We start from the raw sequence: 19,265 nt of genomic DNA, 5'->3' as shown, positions 1-19,265 counted from the left end.
AAGAAGAAGAAGAAGAAGAAAAAAGAAAAGAGGTAGATAGAGAGAGATAGACACGATTCTGACCCGTCTAGTCGAGTATAAAGAGGCTTGAATCCCCTTGCTTTGGCTTGACTTGACTTGACTTGACTTGTTTGTTCATTGATACTTTTGATATCAAGGTTTTATATACATTTTATTAATAAAGCGAACATTATACTAGATCATACTCAAAATACAAAGTAAGTAGATATATTGTACTAAACAGGTTATTTCTTTGGTGTACTTTATTAGAGTACAAGCAAGCAAACTTCCCTTTCAAACATTCATCCCACTTCCTCCTACAAATAACATATACAACAGCTACAACACCACATCCTACAATTCCTTACAATTGCATATCAAAATACTATTTCCTTTCCCAATTTCAATTTCTAACACAGTCTCTAAATAATAGCAACAATTCACAAACCACACCTTCAACAACATCTATCACAAATCACATCCCTATCAACCATGGCTCCCCACGCAGACACCCTGTCCACCAACGGTGCCGGTAGCACACTCAAAGCCACCGCCCCCACCTTCTCCCCCGTAACCAGCATCCCCGAATCCAAATACCATTCCACCTCTACCGCCTCCGCCATCCACGACGAGCACGCCTACGCAGCCCACAACTACCATCCCCTCCCCATCGTCTTTGCACGCGCCTCAGGATCCTCCGTCTGGGACCCCGAAGGAAATCACTACATCGATTGTCTCTCTGCCTACTCCGCCGTCAACCAAGGCCACTGTCATCCAGAGCTCGTGGCAGCTCTGTGTGCGCAAGCCCAACGTCTAACGCTTTCCTCAAGAGCATTCCATAATGATGTCTTCCCTAAATGGGCAGAGAAGATTAAACAAGTGTTTGGATATGATATGGTTTTGCCCATGAATACAGGAGCAGAGGCTGTGGAGACCGCGATCAAGATTGCGAGAAAGTGGGCGTATAAGGTTAAGGGCGTTGAGCAGGATAAGGCGCTCATTTTTGCAGCGGCAGAAAACTTTCACGGAAGAACGGTATGTTGCAATAACCTTTTCTCATCCTTTTATACATCTCTAGTCTGCCTCCACGGCAGTGGCCCCCGGAGGGCCAGCGGAGCGTCATCTTCAATTGATTGAATCTTCTTGAAGGGGGCAAGCCCCCAAACCCCCATAGCTCGCTGCGCTCGAATTTCTTTTATCGTATGATACTAACTTGTTGTTTCCATTATAGATGACCGCAATCTCCATGTCTGTCGATCCTGAATCTCGCGATAACTATGGTCCATATGTTCCAGGTGTCGGTGCTGCATGCCCAACCACCAAGAGACAAATTAGATTCAACAATGTATCTGATCTCGAAATTGTCCTCGAAGCCCACGGAAAGAACACTGCTGCCTTTATTGTCGAACCGATTCAAGGTGAAGCCGGTGTTGTTGTCCCAGATGATGATTATCTTGCAAAGGTTCATGCTCTTTGCAAGAAACATAATGTCCTCTTGATCTGTGATGAAATCCAAACCGGTATCGGTAGAACTGGACGTATGCTTTGCTCAGAATGGTCTGGTATTAAACCAGATATGGTTACCCTCGGAAAGGCCATCTCTGGTGGAATGTACCCAGTCTCTTGTGTTTTGAGTTCAAAGGAGATTATGCTTACTGTTGAACCCGGTACTCACGGTTCTACATATGGAGGTAACCCATTGGGTTGTGCAGTTTCTATTCGTGCTTTGGAAATCATGGAAGAAGAAAAATTGACTGAGAGAGCTGAAAAGTTGGGTCATGTCTTGAGAAAGGGATTGGAAGACTTCAACAGCCCTATGATTAAGTTGGTTAGAGGAAAGGGTTTGTTGAACGCTATTGTCATTGATGAAACAAAGACTGGTGGTCACAGTGCATGGGATTTGTGTATGTTGATGAAGAGCAAGGGATTACTTGTAAGTTTTTTCTATTTTATAATTGAAAACTGTTTGAGATGAACATGGCTAACAATTCATAGGCCAAACCAACCCATGAGAACATCATTCGTCTTGCACCACCTCTTGTTATCAGCGAGGAAGACATTCAAAAGGCTCTCGCCATCATCAAGGAATCTATCGCCGAATTACCAAACCTCAAAGGTGAGAAAGAAGATGACGTTATTCCTGCAGGCGAGAAGAATGTTCACATCCCATTGGAAAATTAAGAAAACTCCGATTCTCATTCAGCACACGCATTTTTTTTTTTATAAGAGAGGTTTCATTTTGTTTTTCAGAGAAGGGGTTCAAAAAGAATTTGGGTATCTACTGTTTTTACTTTTTCTTTTCTCATTACAAAGATGTTTTACGATCTAAACTGGCATCGGCGAACGGGAGGGGAAAATGATACATAAACATGACGTTTTGCTTGACTTTAAGTCGCAATTATACCTAAAGGCATTGGGAAGAAGGAGTTTTGATTTTTGGGGTATCTACTGTTTTTTGGCAATCCGCTTGACGATTGGGCATTGAGATTCTTTGATGCAATGCAATGCAATGCAAATCGGGAAAAAGGATTGAGTGAAAAACATGACGGTTTGCTTGACGTTACGGAACTATAAAGTTGAAGTCGCAATTATACCTAAAAGGCAATGGCATTTGGGAGGGAGTTTTTCTGTTGGTGGTATCTACTGTTTCTTGATCTATTTACCTACTTTACTTTGGACGATGAAGAAGAATGGGATGAATGGATAGAAACATGACGTTTTTGCTGGATTCAACGCACCTTGTGATTATTGTGGTGAGGTGGGTTGTGAGCAAGTATACCTACCTGGACGAAAGAGATGTTTGGAAAGGAGGAGGTTGCATATATAGTATTAGGATAGGATAGGATAGGATAGTATGACATAGCATAGCATAGCATAGCATAGCATAGTATATCATATCTTGTTTTATCTTATTACACCGAAGCACAAAATAGCCTAACATATCCAATTTCCTCGACAGATGAAAATCATTCTATACTTCAATGTGAGATGTGAAATGTGGGATGTGAGATATGAACAGTCTAATAGGAATTTATTCGATCCGATTCGCTTGTCGTCTGGAGGGAGTACGGGCACTGGCAGATGGATAGATTAATGGATTGGATACGTTTGAGTGGTGGAGCGGGTGGTGATGGTGATGGTGATGGTACGTACCTAGCTGGGAATGATGCGGTGATGAAGTGCTGCGATAATTGATGAAGGGATGGATAGATGAGAAAGAAGGGGAAGGTGAAGGAGGGAGGAGGAGGAGGAGAAGAAGAAGAAGAAAAGGAATCGGTAGTCGGTAATTTATATGCAAACACACACACACACACACACACACACACACACACTCACTCACTCACTCACTCACGAATAGGTTCACATAATTATGGATCACTCATATTGTGATTAATATAATATATCTTTAACATACTATCCTATCCTACCATATACTAACTATCCTATTCGATTCGATTCCATCCCATCCCATCCCATCCCATCCCATTCCATTCCTATCCTATCCTGTCCCAATCCCCGAAATCCTGATTCCTTAAATCCTAATCATTCTTGAACTGCTTACTCACTCGCTAGTTGACCAACTTCCTCGTTTGATATCCACAACCTCCATTTCTGCCTGTCATGATATGATATGATGGTATCTTCTGAAATACTATGATGCAATTCAATGCAATCCATGCACGCATACACATCTCACCGTCCTCCTAGACACAACCAAAATTCAACGCAAAAAGCCCATAAGTAAAATCAAATCCCACCCAAACACCAAATCCGAATGAATATCTGGATGTAATACGCCCATAAGAGAGGAGAGGGAGTGCCTGATTCAATCCATCCATTCATTTGCGTGTGCGTGTCTGTTTCTATCAAACACCATCAATCCATCCATCCTCCTTCCCATCCTAACCCCATTGAATATTGCAAAAAGAAAAGAAAGAAAGAAAAAAAGCCTGGGAGGTTTGTGCATTCACAAGCTCTCAATCTCTGAAAATAATAGTATCAAGTAAAAAACGCCAATCTTAACCATTCCGACCCTCAATCATAATCATCAGTAGGTTGTGATACGAAGTGAATGTCGCATGCACCTGCTCTCAAACGAAATCTCCATGTAAAGCACAAGTCCAGGTACTCCAGTCCAAGAGAAGAAGAAAGGAAAGAACAACCAAATCCACATTAAAAAATCAAAAAAAAAAAATCCAGAGATTTCTAAAAAATCATAGAAAAAATTCAGCATAAAATGAATGAGAAAAGAGATGGAAAGTTGCTAAACTCGAATGACGCCCGAACTATGCATTTGCGCTTACGTCCATGTTATCATAATGCATTTGACTAATCGAAAGACCAGCTTTCTTGCTTATCTGGATATTGTTCATTTCGGTGGAGTATTATTGATGGTAGGAGTGGTTCCTCCACTATAGCTTCGACGTGGAGATGATGATGGAGGTGGCATTGATTGATGTTTAGCAATAGCTGTCATCTTCTTCTTGAGGACTTGAAGACGAGTACGAATCATTTGCAGTACTATTTTCGAATTAGCAGTTCATTCACAAATGTAAGCTTTCACAAAACCAAGAATCATAGTTACCTTTCAAGACATCCTTTCTATCACCAAAATTAATACCATTAACTTCTCCCCCTTCAGATTTCTCCTTATCTTCCCGTAAACTTGATGATCTCTTTCGAGGAATAAGTTCTTCATCATTTTCGAGAACTGCTTCAAGCATTCTAATGGCAGTGGTATATGAAATTTCACAACCAGGGAGATCTTCATTTGCCAACTCATTGATAGCTGCTGTACGACTCATCTCTAGAGCACGATCATACATCAGCTTTTCAGCGGTTATACCGGAGCTCAATACAACACCATCAGTAGTTGAAGATCCACCAACCAATCTTGAGGCTGTTGAACGATTGTTCGGGTGTCCTGGATGATCCTCGGGGAGTCTTTTTTGAGCCTCGACCAATTTGAGTCGAACAAGTTCTGCTTTCTCTAAAACTTCATTGAATCGGGTGCGAACCCACTGAACTGCACCGTTAATACGGTTTCCTGCTTGAGCTGCTGAAGATGAATCACTTCCTGGAGTGTGACCTCCACTAACAATTCCACCACGTTGCTTTCGTGACCACCAAGCTCCTGCAATATCCATAGATTTTGAAAGAAGTGATAATGACTTGACATATAACACAAGTGCTTCTTCGGATAAGTTGACAATAGCCTCCACGGTTAGACCATCATCTTCATCCATAGCATCACCTGTTCTTTCTGGATTTGGACCTCCTAGGCCATGATTCATAGAAGGTGCTAAAGGAATAAGCTGTCGATATTTGACTTCAGCAAATCCATAAACAACATCACTTCGAGTTGCAGAATCCTCAATGATATTAACAACTCTTTGGTCCTCATCAATAGGTCGACCATCTCCAATCAACCCAGCATTAGGTGTAGGATAAGCGGGATAAGGATTGTATAATTGTGGTGGAGATGGACCTTTTCCAATGAGGGTTGGTGACCAAGAAACTCCAAATACCCTGACGCTCGCGCCTTGGAGTGCTTTAGCTATAGCTGAAGCAGTTGATGGACTACTACCAGTTTTACCATAAGAACCATATGAATTTCTGGCGGATGATGTATCAGGCTGGGCTCTTCCTGACGCTCTTTGAACTATACGTGAAGGTGGTACAGCTACAGCTCCTGTTGTCGAATTTGGTTCTCCCATTGATGTATGTCTTCTGGGCAATTGTTTAGGTGCTGAATTAGCACGTCCAAGTCGTGGGTTTGCAGCCATCTCATCAGCAAAAGCATTTACTTCAACAGCTTTCTTCTCAACGAGAACATATTCTCTAGCATCGCGAACATCTTGCTCGGCTTCAGTTATGGAATTACTCGATTGAACTTCATTTTTGGGTTGCAAATTCGCTTGCTCATCGTAACGTTGTTTCGTGGACCCAGTTCTTACAATAGGAGCATAATTTGGTTCCGTGCGATCCTTGCGATCTCTTTGTCGTGGCAAGGTATCCACATTTGGAGCAGTTGCAGCAGAAACTGGAGAAGGTCGATCTCTGGAGTCAGGACGACCCGAGCTACGACCTGGTGTTCCAAAAGGTTGATTGGATTCTATATTAGGAGTTCTTGGAGATTGCTCCCCAATGTCTCTAGTAATCAATGATTCATATGCCGTGTCAATATGCTTGACAGTTGGACTTTCACGTTGACGATCTCTCAAAGATGGCTGGCGAACAATTGAAGTTTCCGGAGATTTTTCCTTTGGTCGATCATCCCCAACCAGGCCAGGAATTGGTTCGGTCACGACGGGGTGAGCAAAGTATTCTGGAAAGGTTATTCGATCTTCCGGTTTCTTTTTGAGGAGACGTCGCACAATATCTTTCAAATCTCTGCTGTAGATACCCCTACTAGGGAATCTAATTTCATCTTGATTTTTTTCAATCTTTTGTAACAATTGAACGTGATTTATTGCTTTGAAAGGAGGTCTTCCGGTCATCATTTCATAAAGAACCGTTCCAATAGACCAGAGATCAGCTCGTGCATCATACTTCTCGTAACGTAAAATTTCGGGTGCCATGTAAAGGGGTGAACCGCACAAAGTCTCTGCAAGCGAAGTAGATGGTAAGGATCGAGCAAATCCAAAATCTGCCAATTTAAGCATCGGTAATGAATTTATTCCAACCATAGCCACAACGGATTCCTTGCTCGCCTTCATGGCTTCTGGTCCACCTTTCGCCCTCTTTGCTATCCATTCCGGTGATGGTATCAAAAGTAAATTCTGTGGTTTAACATCCCTGTGTACGAAGTCCCGCTCTCTTAAGAATTCCATGGCACTGGATAGTTGTTTGAAAAAGTGACGAACTACAACTTGGTTGAGTCCGCCTTCGACTGGCATAGGATATTTCTGAACCATATCATAAAGTGTAGGATTATCGGCCAATCTATCCCTCTTTTTAATGAAATATGACAAGTCCCCCAGTTCACAATATTCCATCATCAGATGTATGTGCGAGGCAGATTCTCTGCAATCAATGAGGGCAACGATATGAGGATGGTAAAGGCTTTTCAATATTTCGATTTCGACATATAAGTTGTCTTTGAGTTTCTTATTCAGTCTGGATAGGTTTACGGACTTTATCGCCACGAGATTTCCACTGGGCTGTGATAAGACGCGTTAGCATTAGAAGCATTCGAGAATATGAGACAGAAGTTGTAGATATTTGAGGTCTGAAAGCTCTCAAGAATTATCCAAAATAGCAGATAAGATGGCAAGGCTGCCATCTACTCAATGACATACCATATGTGTGCCCCGATAAACTGTGGCAAAACTCCCTTTACCAATTTGCTCATTGATAGTAAAAGATCCCACGCCAGTCTTTTGCCGCCTTGACGACAAGGATGAAGTTGAGGTCGTCGTTGACGCCATGATTGCGATTGTTTACTCAGGAAGGTATAATATCCTTCTCAGTTCCTTGAAAGATCCTCCCCTCGGCTCAACGACTCGAAAGAGGCAATATCCTTGATGGAATAATCGTCTGCATCGACACACTTATGGTCGCTTTGATAAAATGAAGAGATGGTTGAAGTTGTACGTATTTAGAAGGGTTAGAATGAGGAGGTTGTACGACGATGGAGATATGTTAGGTAACAGTAGCGAAGTTGAGCTTGCTTGTATGCGCGCCCTCGGTAGTTATTGGCAAGCCTTGAAGGAAACGGCCAAGGTCTCTCCAAGGAATACGGCAGAAAGATAGAAGACAGAAGGGAGAAAGGGATATGCGGCTCGTATGTTGTACGATATCGATGGCGGAGAGCGATTATTGGTACCCGGTTGGCTGGTTGGCTGGCTATTGTCGAGGTTAGGATAACGAAAGGCTGTTTGGAGATAGATCTGCCGAGCTCAAGTTAATGATTCGATAAAAGCCGTTTCCTCTTGAGGTATTGCAATTGAAAGTAGGAAGGCGGCTTGGTACAATCTAGTAAAGTGTTTTTGAGAAGGAATTTATATGTCGGAGCAGGAAGATGTATGATATGATATTGATGATTGTGTAAGGATGTGTAGGTATGGCGTATTGCGTGTGAATCGGTAGGCAGGTGTAGGAGGAACCTAGTACGGTCGAAGTAAGGCAGTGTAAGAGAGTCGGGAATAATGTGATTTGTAAGGAGAGAGAGAGAGGTAAGAAATAAATAGACAGAGAAGAAAGATTTATTGTAATCTGGTGAGTCTTGCTGTTGTTCGTGTTGTCGTTGCAAAGTACTTTGATCAAAGTCAGTCACTCAGTCAGTCAGTCAGTCAGTCATTCAAGAGGAATCGCACTCGTGATATCGAAATGCAAAAGGTCTTATCATTGATTATCATTCATTATCTGCTGGCGCTATACCATTTTGGATGAAACTTGTGCCGCTAACACGATACTTCACTTCACTTCGAATGAGGCAAGTGTGTGTTGAGTGAAGGCTGGTAGTGAAGAGTGAAGGAAGAAGAAGAAGAAAGAAGAAAGAAGCGTATTGATACTATTGATACTATTGATCCTGTTGATGCTAATCATACACACATACATGTATACATCGTAGATACTTCCCACATGCAATCTAAAGTCATCAGCCATTGTATTTTAGATTAAATGCCGATGCCGATTCTAATCACGAGAGACGACAAGGGAGAACATGGGTGGACGTTCATTCATTCTGATGCTGGATCAATCGCCCTCGCCGTCGATAGTCCTGGTACATGTATCATTTCCATCAACATCTACATCTACATCTACAGAGCTTCTATTGTTTCTGAAGTCGTTCCCAACAAATCTGATACCTGCGAGCGTGATCTATCTCATCTTCATCTTCATCTTCATCTTCATCGCCCCATCCATTTCCACCGCCCCATCCCATCTCCTTCATTCATGCAGCATTGATCACATGCGTTCGTCCTTTTGCCCTTTGACCCTGGTTGGCTGGACCCTTAAATAAACATCTCCCCTTTGACCTTGAGAGCCAACCACATTTCCCTTTCAAGGATTCCCCCACAGAACGCTTCCGATCAAAGGTAGGTCGGTCGCATAGCCAAGCACGAGAGAGGAACGAGAGAGGAGCGAGTACCGGTATGCTTCCACGCTTTCACGCTTTCACGCTTTCACGCTTTCACGCTTTCACGCTTTCACGCTTTACGAGGTCGGAGGACACTTTAACATTCACCGATAACCTTATCGCCGATATCGCACACTCTCATAGGTTGGCTCTCGTGGCGCGGGCAATCATGTTCATGTTCATTTTCCTTTTCCTTTTCCTTTTCCTTCCAGCGATCACCTGATCGTCTGAACTTGTCGACACAACACAACATGGCATGACATGACATGAATCAAAATCACGTCTTTGCATGTATCTGCGACTGATCCGCAGAAAGGGTCCCGATGCTCCAGATACGTCTTTACGATTCGAGATACCATCCATTCTCTCCCAAAGAGATGGAAAGAAAGCAACCCAACGTTCCAACAACGTCAGACAAAGACTCAAGAGGAATCCCTGACATGGGGTACATATCGCTGCATGCATACACTTTTTACACCCTTACAAAAAGTACCTAGTGCACCATGGATGGACGAAAACTTGGAAATCCTCCAGTATCCAATAACATCATAAGACTTAAACCTTGAGACGATCAAGAAACTTTGGCTTTATTGATGATGGCACGCTTCAAACTATCACCGTGAAAGCAAATACGGGTTGTGTTGGCAATTTGGATTACATCTTCTCGGAATTTCCCTTTCCATTTGATTTGTTTGGTTTCAAAAGATCTCTCCTGTTATGATTTGTATCACACATTCATCTTGCCCCTCATATTAAACCACATGTATCAAAGAGCGAGTGTTTCCAATCCCGCGCACACACGCGATCATCGAGGCTTAAGTGTACAGATGAGCAATCACGGTAAACATTTCCATTCGATCATTTTGTTTCTAGGATGCCGGCACCTTCACACTTTAGAAACTACCCAAGTACTCGCATGGGTTTTGCATATTCACGTATCAAATGAAAGACTTCAATTCTGATATTGGCCACATTTTGTCTTTTCTCAACAAGTTACCAATCTGATATAGATTATATCTAGTCAATTAGCATTGGCTTATCAAGTTTACCCCTTGTTATGATAGATATGGCATGACAATTGCGTGTCGTTCAAGTATAGGGCAAGCTTACCAAGTGAACAAATATCGTACATTCATTTGACTTCAGCCTGCATTCTCGTACACATGTATAAACTTTGAGAATACTGCCCCAAAGTTCAATTGGGCATTAGTGTGACCAGCAAAGCGGAAATTGTATCGAGGAGACCCTTTCGTATGGTACCCCTCTTACTCTTTTGCCTTCATAGTTACAATACACATTTGAGATTAGATCCAAGTGATATCTGTCTCGAAGGAATCGTTCTCCACGCAACACTATTCCACCCACATATCTAGTGTACTGCTTTATACTGAATTCATGGCATTCCATCATACACACACAAGCCCAGATTGCGAGTGGTTTCGTATGTAATCCATTAGCATTATTGTTTGTATTAGTATTAGTACATACTCCATAGCTCAATCCGACATCACAAGAAATTCAAATTCAAAGTAAAATCCATCTATGGACAACAAGAACATCACAATCTTTCTGTAAATCCTCTTTGGGCAAATACTTACAGGGTATTGAATTACTTGCAAACACAAGACAAGGCAATATTCCTTGTGGATGAATCAAAACGTTGTCTTGTGAAGTCGCTATACATCTCAACCCACTATCATTAATAACTGCATCTCATAATATCGTAGCCATGCCCAAAGTTGTGCAATGTGTTTATCCCATCCTGCATCTGGGGTTTGCTCTGATACACTTTAAAATTTCTAAAATACATGATGCGCCAGCTACATAATATTTCCATTGCTGTACACGATATCAATCAAGATATCGATATAATCTTGGAGGAAGGAGAGAAGCTGTATGGGCATGGTAATAAAACAGCATGCCTATCTCAGTATTGGAAGGACATTTGTTACATATCTGAAATTTTATCCGCACACGTCGATAGAGGAATCATTTTAATTTCTCTGCTCTTTACTAACGTACGTGAGCAAGCTCAAAGTGATCAATTTTCAGATATGCAACAAATTGATTTTTTTATGGGGCAGTTAGTATAGTATTATACCCCTATCCCTATCCAGCCAAAACTCCTTTCTATCGGATCCTGCGATAGGGCTAGGAAGTATATCTATCATCATGCATTTGAGAGTGTGGATGAAGTCAAAAGTGTTGAGTATCTCGCTCTCAGCATCATGAAGTTTTTTGGTTTTCAAATATCTGTTTTGGGTTGGAACTTGGTAGAAATTTGTTTGTGAATGCATTTATGTTCTTGGATGGTGTTGAATGAAAGTCTTTTGGGGGGAGGGTATTAGGATCAGGGAAGAAATGGTGAAGACTTATTTGGATATCAGTTCGACATGAGTCTGTTTGGATTGTAGTAGAAATATACAGTAAGTCTGGGGTCTGTGGTGGTAGGTGATGGCTGACATGACAAGACTTGATTTTCATTTTCGAGTTCGAAAACAGATTATTATTCTTTTGGAATTTCTCTCATGGAAGAATGTAAAAAAAAACTTCTTGGAATAGCATGGTTATGTTTAGTGCTGTATATACTGCATAGAGTGAAGTTATGTTACTGGCATACCTCGGAAAATGTTCATTTCGATGGGCGGGGTGATTGATGTGTTTATTTCGCTGTGTGCGGGTTGCTGGTACTATGAGTTATGAGTTATGAGTTATGAGTTATTTAACTCATTTGATTATGAAGAGATAGTGGTGAATTTTGTTTTTGTTTTTGGTTTTGGTTCGATGGAGAATCGAGATAGGGTATGTGTAAGATTTGCGCGACGAGACAGTTGAGGTTGCGTGACAGCGGATGGATGGAAAGTGTCTTGGTAATGTAGCGTAGCGTAGCGAGCGAGGGCGGACTTGATCATTTTTATCTTTGAGTTTTTTGGAGCGTGGAGCGATGGAATGATCGATTTATCCATGCTTCGGCTATGGGGTTTGGGGTGTTTCTTGCCCTATGGAAGTAGACACTTTGTACTTTATACTTTATACTTTATACATCAACTCCGTATTTATCCATTTTCTTGGAGATGTGAGGTGCTATTCTGCTAATGAGGTAAGGTGACTATCTATCTATCATTGAGTTATTTATAATCTTATAGTTAGCATATCACAGAAAGTATCACGTGTGTGTTTATTTCGTGGGTCTGGAATAGAAAGTCTCATGATCTTCGTTACTCGTATGTGGGATTATCGTATTATAGATTTCTCAGATCTATATATATAAGTGTATAGATTTATTTTCTTTGGATAGCAAGGGGGACTCCATGCGCATGGAGTTTACTAAAGTATTCTTTCTCGTGTGTATATATACACGCGAATATGGATTCGAGTACATCTTTCCCATCACCTCACTCATATTTATAGCAAAATATTGTCCCTCCAGTCATCAGTGTTCCGGTAGCACTATCTACATATTCTTTTTGGCTCACAAACTCCCATTTTGGCACGACGGCGCGGCGTGATTTCCACACAAGGAGCCAACCATTTGTTAAAGAAATCATTGGGTTTTTTTAATACTAATAATGATCAGCGATGTTTGAATTGTAATTTAGCGAGCTTGTAGGGATATCTCGATCTCTATTCGATATCTGGGACTCGATGCTGTCGGTCTATCTATCGATCTATCTGGAAATGGGAGCTGGGAAAGCGTGTGATATGAAGATGGAATTGTGGCTGTGGTTGTGGTTGTGGATGAATAGGTGAATGAATAGATGAATAGATGAATAGATGAATACCCGCTTTGATTCAAATACTCAGATGAGTATGATTTCGCGCGGGGATTGTTTCGAAATATGATGTGAAAGGAAAACTATTGGGCACTTATTATTATATATATATATATATATATCATCTATCCAGGACTTTCACAAATACTCTAGTAAATATCAGACTATTTTCTACATCGCATTTCTGTCACCATATCTCTATATTTCAACACAATACCCAAATCGTATCCCAAGCTCACTTCTTCTCCTCTCACTTCTTCTCCTCTCACTTCTTCTCCTCTCATTTCGCATATCAATCCATCAATCCATCCACCTCTCCTCCTTCTCCTCCTCCTTCTCCCACCCAATTAACATCCACCCAGCATTAAATAAAAAAAATCAAATCTAACCCCCCCCCCTCCCCCCACAACCCCTTAAGCTCGCCTCAACATCTCCAAAATCCCACCACTACTATTACATCATATTCCAAACCAGGATCTTACTACGTCAGTGGGGCCTGACCACAATTCAGAAGATCGCTTTTGAAAGATCGATATTGATATTGATATTGATATCAAATATGAGAGTGAGTATTGCACAGATATATCAGTTTATTCATTTAGGAATTTTGCGATTAGGAGGGGAAGGGAAGGGAAGGGAAGGGAAGGGAAGGGAAAGTAAGAGTTTAGATAATTACACAGAGAAAACTCTTCATAACTCCCGCCTCTTTTTTTTTTACTTCTTCTTCTTTTCTTCGACCCCTACCTACGATCATCTCAATTGATATTATTATTATTATTATTATTATGATGATGATGATGATGATAATGAATTGCAACTCGTGTGATTATCCTAATTCACATTGCAAAAGAACAAAAGTTGATACATACATACATACATACATACATAGATAACTAGCTATATCTAGATAGAGAGATCACCCAAGCATAAGCATAAGCATAAGCATACGAAAAAAAAAAGTCTTTATATACATATACATATACATATACATATACATATAAATATACACTACAGCCAATCCAAATAATCATAAAACCAATCGAATGAATCATTCTACAATAATAATAATAATAATAATAATAATAATAATCACAGCCAGACAAAAACAAGACGAGGCAACCTACATACACACTCGGGACACAAAAGCGTACGAATAGTAAACAGAAACAGAAACATAAACAGAAAGAGTCAAAAGAGGAAGAGTAGAAAATCGATCTCCTTTGTGATCAATCTGGCGGAAGAAATAATTAAGTTATAAATGCTCAATGCTCCATGCTAAGAATTGAAAATATGGTGGATCGATCTCTCAGGTTGCGTCTTTCCGGTTGTGATATATATATCACACAGTCACTCTCTTACTTACGTACCTTCACATATTATCATATTCTCATATCACACAATCATTCTCATACGCTCACATCACATAGCATATAATAAACCCCCATACACCCCCATGATGAATCTACTCGAAAGATGCAGCACCAAACACTCCCCTCTCCTCCCCCCACGAAAACCACCATCTCATCTCATCTCATCCCATCCCATCCCATTCCAAAAACACAGATACAACATAGACACACAAGACATCACAAATCAAAAATAATACCAAGTGATGACATAACTTATTAGTATCCGTATAATATAATCAAAAGATCATCAAATCATAGATTTCATAACTACCATCCATATCTCATATCTCGTAACTAAATCTCGTAACTAAATCTCAATCTCAATCTCAGATCCAAGCCTACTATCCATAAAAAACGATGAGTTGAGAAGACTTGATTGTTCGAGATATCAAAAAGAATTGTCTATCCTAACAAATTGCTTCCAATGACTCTAAAGTTTGTTCAAAGAAGAAGAAGAAGAAGAAGAAAAAAAAAAAAAAAAAGGCTCGCCTTGCGAGAACGAAGTTTATGTTTGTTTGTGCTTCCTCCATACCACCCAGCTCCGGCACCTGTAAGATGCAGATTCATCCACTTCCCGAATATTCCAAATGTAACCGAGATAATGATCGCTAGACACCAGTCTAATTCCTCTGCACATGTCTATGCAAATGTCTCGAACTTCTCTTTTCCTTCTTACTCGCGCCACTTTTAGAATAAACACTTAACGCCAACGAACCACCACAAATCTCATTTGCATCTCCCTCGCAAGCCATGACACACTCACTAGCATTCAATGTCTGACTAGGTAAATTTTGTCCACAGAAACACTGTCCTCCATATTCAGTTCCCGCAACACTATATCCCTTTCCTTCACAATAAGCCACGCAAGCTGTGCTAGAAACAGCACCCACTCCCACATCAGCAAATGTGACGCCAGAAAGCGCGCGATTTGATTCTTGATCTGCGTAACAACCAGCATATGAATATCCGGAGATAGCAGCTGGAGTGCTGGAAGAGACGCTAGACCCGGTAGGAAGAACTTGACCTGCTGTGACCGAAACGGTTTTGTAGATGAGTGTGGAAGCGTGAACGGTGACGATGGATGTAATTACTTGACCTCCGGATGTGATGACCCTGGAAGATACGACCTCGCTAGCGGCTGATGATGCTGCTGCGACCTTTGTGGACGCACCGTTGCGGGTATGGGTTTGAGAATGCTGGGCTGAGTCTGAAGGTGTTGCTTGGTAGAGAGGTAGAGAGATGCTTGGGATGGAAATACTTGCTGCAGATGTAGCATCCCCTAATACAGATGATGCAACATTTGATACGGAAGCAGCAACTGATGAAGCACCAGCTACAGCAGAAGAGACAGCTGAAGAAGCACCAACAGCTACTGAAGAAGCTTGAGAAACAATACCAGAAGTAGCAGATGCGACGACGGAAGAAGCTACACTGGCAACACCAGCGCCCCATTTTCCAAGTGGATTGCTACCTGGCAAGATAGACATAGACCCGGAAACAATTTCATTAATTGGTGATTTGATAGTGCAGGATGTTTGTGGATCATTGAGCCCACCAATGAGACCTGGGCATTTATCCATACCGCTATCACCTGCGTCGCAGTTATCGATGATTTGCTGGAGAGTTTCTACATCCCAACCCGAGATCTATGAATATATTAGTATATTGAATACATTTTGCTCGAGAAGATGACAACTTACAAAGTCAGCATGGAATGAATAACCAGTTGGGTCTCCATTAGCAAGAACAAAAGGTTGTTTTCCTTGACCCGGGGTCCATTGATCTGCAAAGAGAGGAGTATTGTAATAAACCTCATAGAAAATATGAGGAGTGTGAATCCAGCCCTCTGGACAATTTCCATCTGTAGGCCAATCCATGTTTGTCTTATAATCCGTCAATCCAGCAGCAGGGTTGTAACATGAAGGAAAGTGAGCATCGAGACGCATTGGTGAAGCAACTCCATCACACTCTTGATCTGGAAATCCAACACCTGCTCCCTTGTTTTGCGGGTCCTGGATTCCTACTCCGTGTAATCCATCTGAGTCTGCGGGGTAAGATGGAACATCATAATTGCTACGTGGGCAGGTAACTTGGACTGGTTGGGGTGTTCCGAGCTTATAATCGACGATAGATGCTCCGCCTCCTGCTGGAGGCGTACGAAGAGCTGGGTTTCCAACTACCATTCGATGACCAGGTTGGAAAGCGGTAATCTTGTCGGTAGTGGGCTCAAAGCTTTGGATATATTAGCATGTCTATTGGAAATGTATGAAATTCGTCACTCACAAATAGTAAACGTTCATGTAGAACATAGGTACGGCTGTAATATTGGATGCATCTTTGGGATCGACAAAATATAATGAAGGAGTCCAATAGTTGCTCTTGTCATTCTTGACAAGCGAGGAAGTGCAGTTAGAATCATCCAAAGCAGTGGTATCCCCCATAGTCATACCAAAGGCACTGCCTCCTTGAATCGTATGAACGTGTGATCCAACAGTTCCTGGGTTGATGATTGGATCTATACGGGCGGTGAGAAGAGGTCCCGTTCCATAGAAATGGTTGACAGCGAAAGTTCTTGCAGTTGCAGAGTATGCAGTGGCCGAAGCGGCGAATGTGCCCACGAGGGCCAATGTTGAGAAAACCATAATGGCGGAGTGAGTGTCAATGAAGAGTTTGATTGTAGAATATGTACTTTGAAATGTATCCAAGTCTGATGGTGCTGATATCTGTAAGGTGACTGACTGCTTTGCAAGCTGAAGGATTGTTGAAAAGTGAACGGGAAACACAAGAGTGACTGGCCTCAATTGGTGTTTGATGGAATAGAAGATTCTGTATCAACAGAATAGCAAATGAAGGAATGACTAGTACGCAGAGAACGAATAAATGAATGTGGTGTACAAAAGTACGAAAGTGTGTTGAGAAGAAGCTTCAAAAGAGGGTGAGAAAAAGAAGCATCATACGGAAAAGTATGGAATCTTATATTATATGACTCTGACCTGTAGTCTCTTACAATATGCAGTGCTACCCACCTCAACGCGGGAAATCATATGAAGATGCGCTAGCACATGTATGAAGGAAGATTAAGGTGAAAAAGACTCAGCCCAGAATGGGGATGCAGGGGAAACTGGATAGAGTGACACGGATCTATCTCCCCACGGATGATTCCCATTCGCTATCCAAGAATTAAAGAATTAAAGCAACGGGTTCCAACATGACCGGCTAGTCAATGAAACATTTGGGAGGGAGTGCGAAAGAAAGAGACCATAGCTAGGGAAGTAGGAAGCCATATGGAAGTGTAGTGTCAAGGGTGGACGCATCGTCGGGAGAGGGAAATTCGTTGGTTTCTCGTTCCTGACGTCCGGGTTAGCTAGCCATTGGGGGCTATCTCGGTGGACCAGATATCAAGAAGGGGCAAACCGTCTGCAGGGGCATCAATGATCAAATACAGATAGATTCCTTGGAGTCATTGACCAAAAAGCCATGTCCATTCCGAACTAACTCGGCTGCGTGGCGTTTAGTTTATGGTTTTGAAACGGCAACCCCAGTCAAAAAGTCTAGATCCATCCCCTCCCATACAAACATCGCGAGAACGCTCACCAATCAACCGTCTCGACCCAGGGGCAGACTTTTCTTTTCCGTCCTTCCCCCCCTGAGGGCGCTTTTAATTTAACCTCGTGAAAATCGAGTGGATACAATGATCTGCTCTTAAGCTTTTCCCGTTTCGAAATATGTACTATCTATATGGCCGTGGTCTATCAGGCTAGAAAATCATGGTGATGTCGAAGTTGCAATTTTAGATTATTGTCCTCCGTGAGTCCTCTTCGCCTCCCGTACGGTCCGGCCTTGAGAAACAACCTTCCGATAAGAATAAGGAAGCAATCTATGCAAAGCGATCTATCACAATTCGGATGAACCAGCAAAAAGAAATCTCTTTGGCATTTGCTGCTCCCTGTCTTTCCCTGGAATAGATCTTAACTCTACTTGGCCGAGTATTCACGACGAAGTTCCCCTGGGGAAATCCTATGAGTGGCATCTCATCCTGCGAGCGTGACATTAGGAGTATACGATCAAGATTGTGACGATGTCTCTTTCGATATTCTTGTTAAGAAGCCTCAATGGAATCGTGAAAAGGATTGTTCCACGATCCGAGCCTTGGCTGGGTGATGGCCGAAATGAGCTTCTTGATCCTTTTGCTTTTGGGTGGGATTGGAATGTGGCTGGTGTTTTCCGCAATTGGGATAATCACACATACGAATCATTGCACGCACATCTAGTTCAAGAACACAGCATCTCACATAGGACAACCTTCAATCAACGATAGGCTTTCCCAATATCTTATCGAGGGGTATGTGGACATCATTCGTTAATACGTGCAGTGCAGCATTGTTGAGCTTCGACATGGCCAAAAACTGCTCCAAGCAAATGTCCGTGAAGCGTTGCAACAACCGGCGGCAAGGACACCATCCGATATCATGAGCCCCTCACTCCAACACATAAACCGGTGATCATGATGTAAAAGGGGCGGCAATAGCTCTTTCTGTCAGCCGCTTACTCTCAACGATTCAATTGATTCATATTCCTACGGACTCAGGAAGAGCTTGGGGATAACATCAGCGTCAACAACTCCGCGGCACATACAAGGATTCAATTCTCAATGGGGTGCCAGTATGTTTTCTCCATTGGTTTTCGAGCCATGCCCTTGACTTGTACCTGAATCGTTCTCCTGCATGACGCGGTATCGTGCAGTCGTGCAGTGTTACACCCTCACGCACACATGTCTGCGGTGAGTTGAGGAAATAGACATCCACGCAAAGATGGTTGCACGTCCAATCCTACGTCGGAGAAAAAGATAAGATACTAAACAAGTTTTGATGCTATGATCTGTACCTAAGTGGACATGTGGAAATTACTTCATGGGGAGATCGACGAATAAATGGCTCAGACCTTTCTCTACTTGTAAGGCTTACTCCATAAGCTCGCTGCTCGCAAAACTTCTCATGC

The 19,265-nt window shown here is 42.0% G+C and overlaps 3 protein-coding genes across 3 annotated transcripts; 1 reads left to right on the top strand and 2 right to left on the bottom strand.

Annotated features, from left to right (window-relative positions):
- The first annotated feature begins 124 nt into the window (after positions 1-124).
- BCIN_07g00730 (hypothetical protein) lies at positions 125-2,917 on the top strand. The gene is made up of 4 exons (XM_024693795.1): positions 125-218; positions 434-1,035; positions 1,232-1,933; positions 1,996-2,917. The coding sequence occupies exons 2-4, from the start codon at positions 493-495 to the stop codon at positions 2,179-2,181; spliced, it is 1,431 nt and encodes a 476-aa protein (XP_024549582.1). The 5' UTR covers positions 125-218; positions 434-492; the 3' UTR covers positions 2,182-2,917.
- A 605-nt stretch (positions 2,918-3,522) lies between these two features.
- Positions 3,523-8,335, bottom strand: Bpk3. Its single transcript, XM_024693794.1, has 4 exons — positions 8,319-8,335; positions 7,302-8,258; positions 4,586-7,163; positions 3,523-4,521 (listed from the first exon to the last, which is right to left on the bottom strand). Exons 2-4 carry the CDS (start codon positions 7,428-7,430, stop codon positions 4,370-4,372), a joined length of 2,859 nt encoding a protein of 952 aa, XP_024549581.1. The 5' UTR covers positions 7,431-8,258; positions 8,319-8,335; the 3' UTR covers positions 3,523-4,369.
- A 6,417-nt stretch (positions 8,336-14,752) lies between these two features.
- Positions 14,753-17,194, bottom strand: BCIN_07g00710 (hypothetical protein). The gene is made up of 3 exons (XM_001556008.2): positions 16,551-17,194; positions 15,968-16,499; positions 14,753-15,913 (listed from the first exon to the last, which is right to left on the bottom strand). The coding sequence occupies exons 1-3, from the start codon at positions 16,907-16,909 to the stop codon at positions 14,888-14,890; spliced, it is 1,917 nt and encodes a 638-aa protein (XP_001556058.2). The 5' UTR covers positions 16,910-17,194; the 3' UTR covers positions 14,753-14,887.
- Between the last annotated feature and the right edge of the window lie 2,071 nt (positions 17,195-19,265).

The sequence above is a fragment of the Botrytis cinerea genome, chromosome 7 (assembly GCF_000143535.2).
Source record: "Botrytis cinerea B05.10 chromosome 7, complete sequence".
In the NCBI taxonomy this organism is placed as follows: domain Eukaryota; kingdom Fungi; phylum Ascomycota; class Leotiomycetes; order Helotiales; family Sclerotiniaceae; genus Botrytis; species Botrytis cinerea.
Note: the sequence above shows the minus strand (reverse complement) of the source record. Positions and strands in the feature narration are given on the sequence as shown.

Bases quoted from the DNA above. Each gene is read 5' to 3' on its own strand.
- BCIN_07g00730 (XM_024693795.1), top strand. From the start codon at position 493: ATGGCTCCCCACGCAGACACCCTGTCCACCAACGGTGCCGGTAGCACA. The intron at 1,036-1,231 runs GTATGTTGCAAT...TTTCCATTATAG, and splicing joins AAAACTTTCACGGAAGAACG to ATGACCGCAATCTCCATGTC. The intron at 1,934-1,995 runs GTAAGTTTTTTC...AACAATTCATAG, and splicing joins TGAAGAGCAAGGGATTACTT to GCCAAACCAACCCATGAGAA.
- Bpk3 (XM_024693794.1), bottom strand. From the start codon at position 7,430: ATGGCGTCAACGACGACCTCAACTTCATCCTTGTCGTCAAGGCGGCAA. The intron at 7,164-7,301 runs GTATGTCATTGA...GTCTTATCACAG, and splicing joins TTTATCGGGGCACACATATG to CCCAGTGGAAATCTCGTGGC. The intron at 4,522-4,585 runs GTAACTATGATT...ATTCGAAAATAG, and splicing joins TAGAAAGGATGTCTTGAAAG to TACTGCAAATGATTCGTACT.
- BCIN_07g00710 (XM_001556008.2), bottom strand. From the start codon at position 16,909: ATGGTTTTCTCAACATTGGCCCTCGTGGGCACATTCGCCGCTTCGGCC. The intron at 16,500-16,550 runs GTGAGTGACGAA...ATATATCCAAAG, and splicing joins TACATGAACGTTTACTATTT to CTTTGAGCCCACTACCGACA. The intron at 15,914-15,967 runs GTAAGTTGTCAT...ATATATTCATAG, and splicing joins ATTCATTCCATGCTGACTTT to ATCTCGGGTTGGGATGTAGA.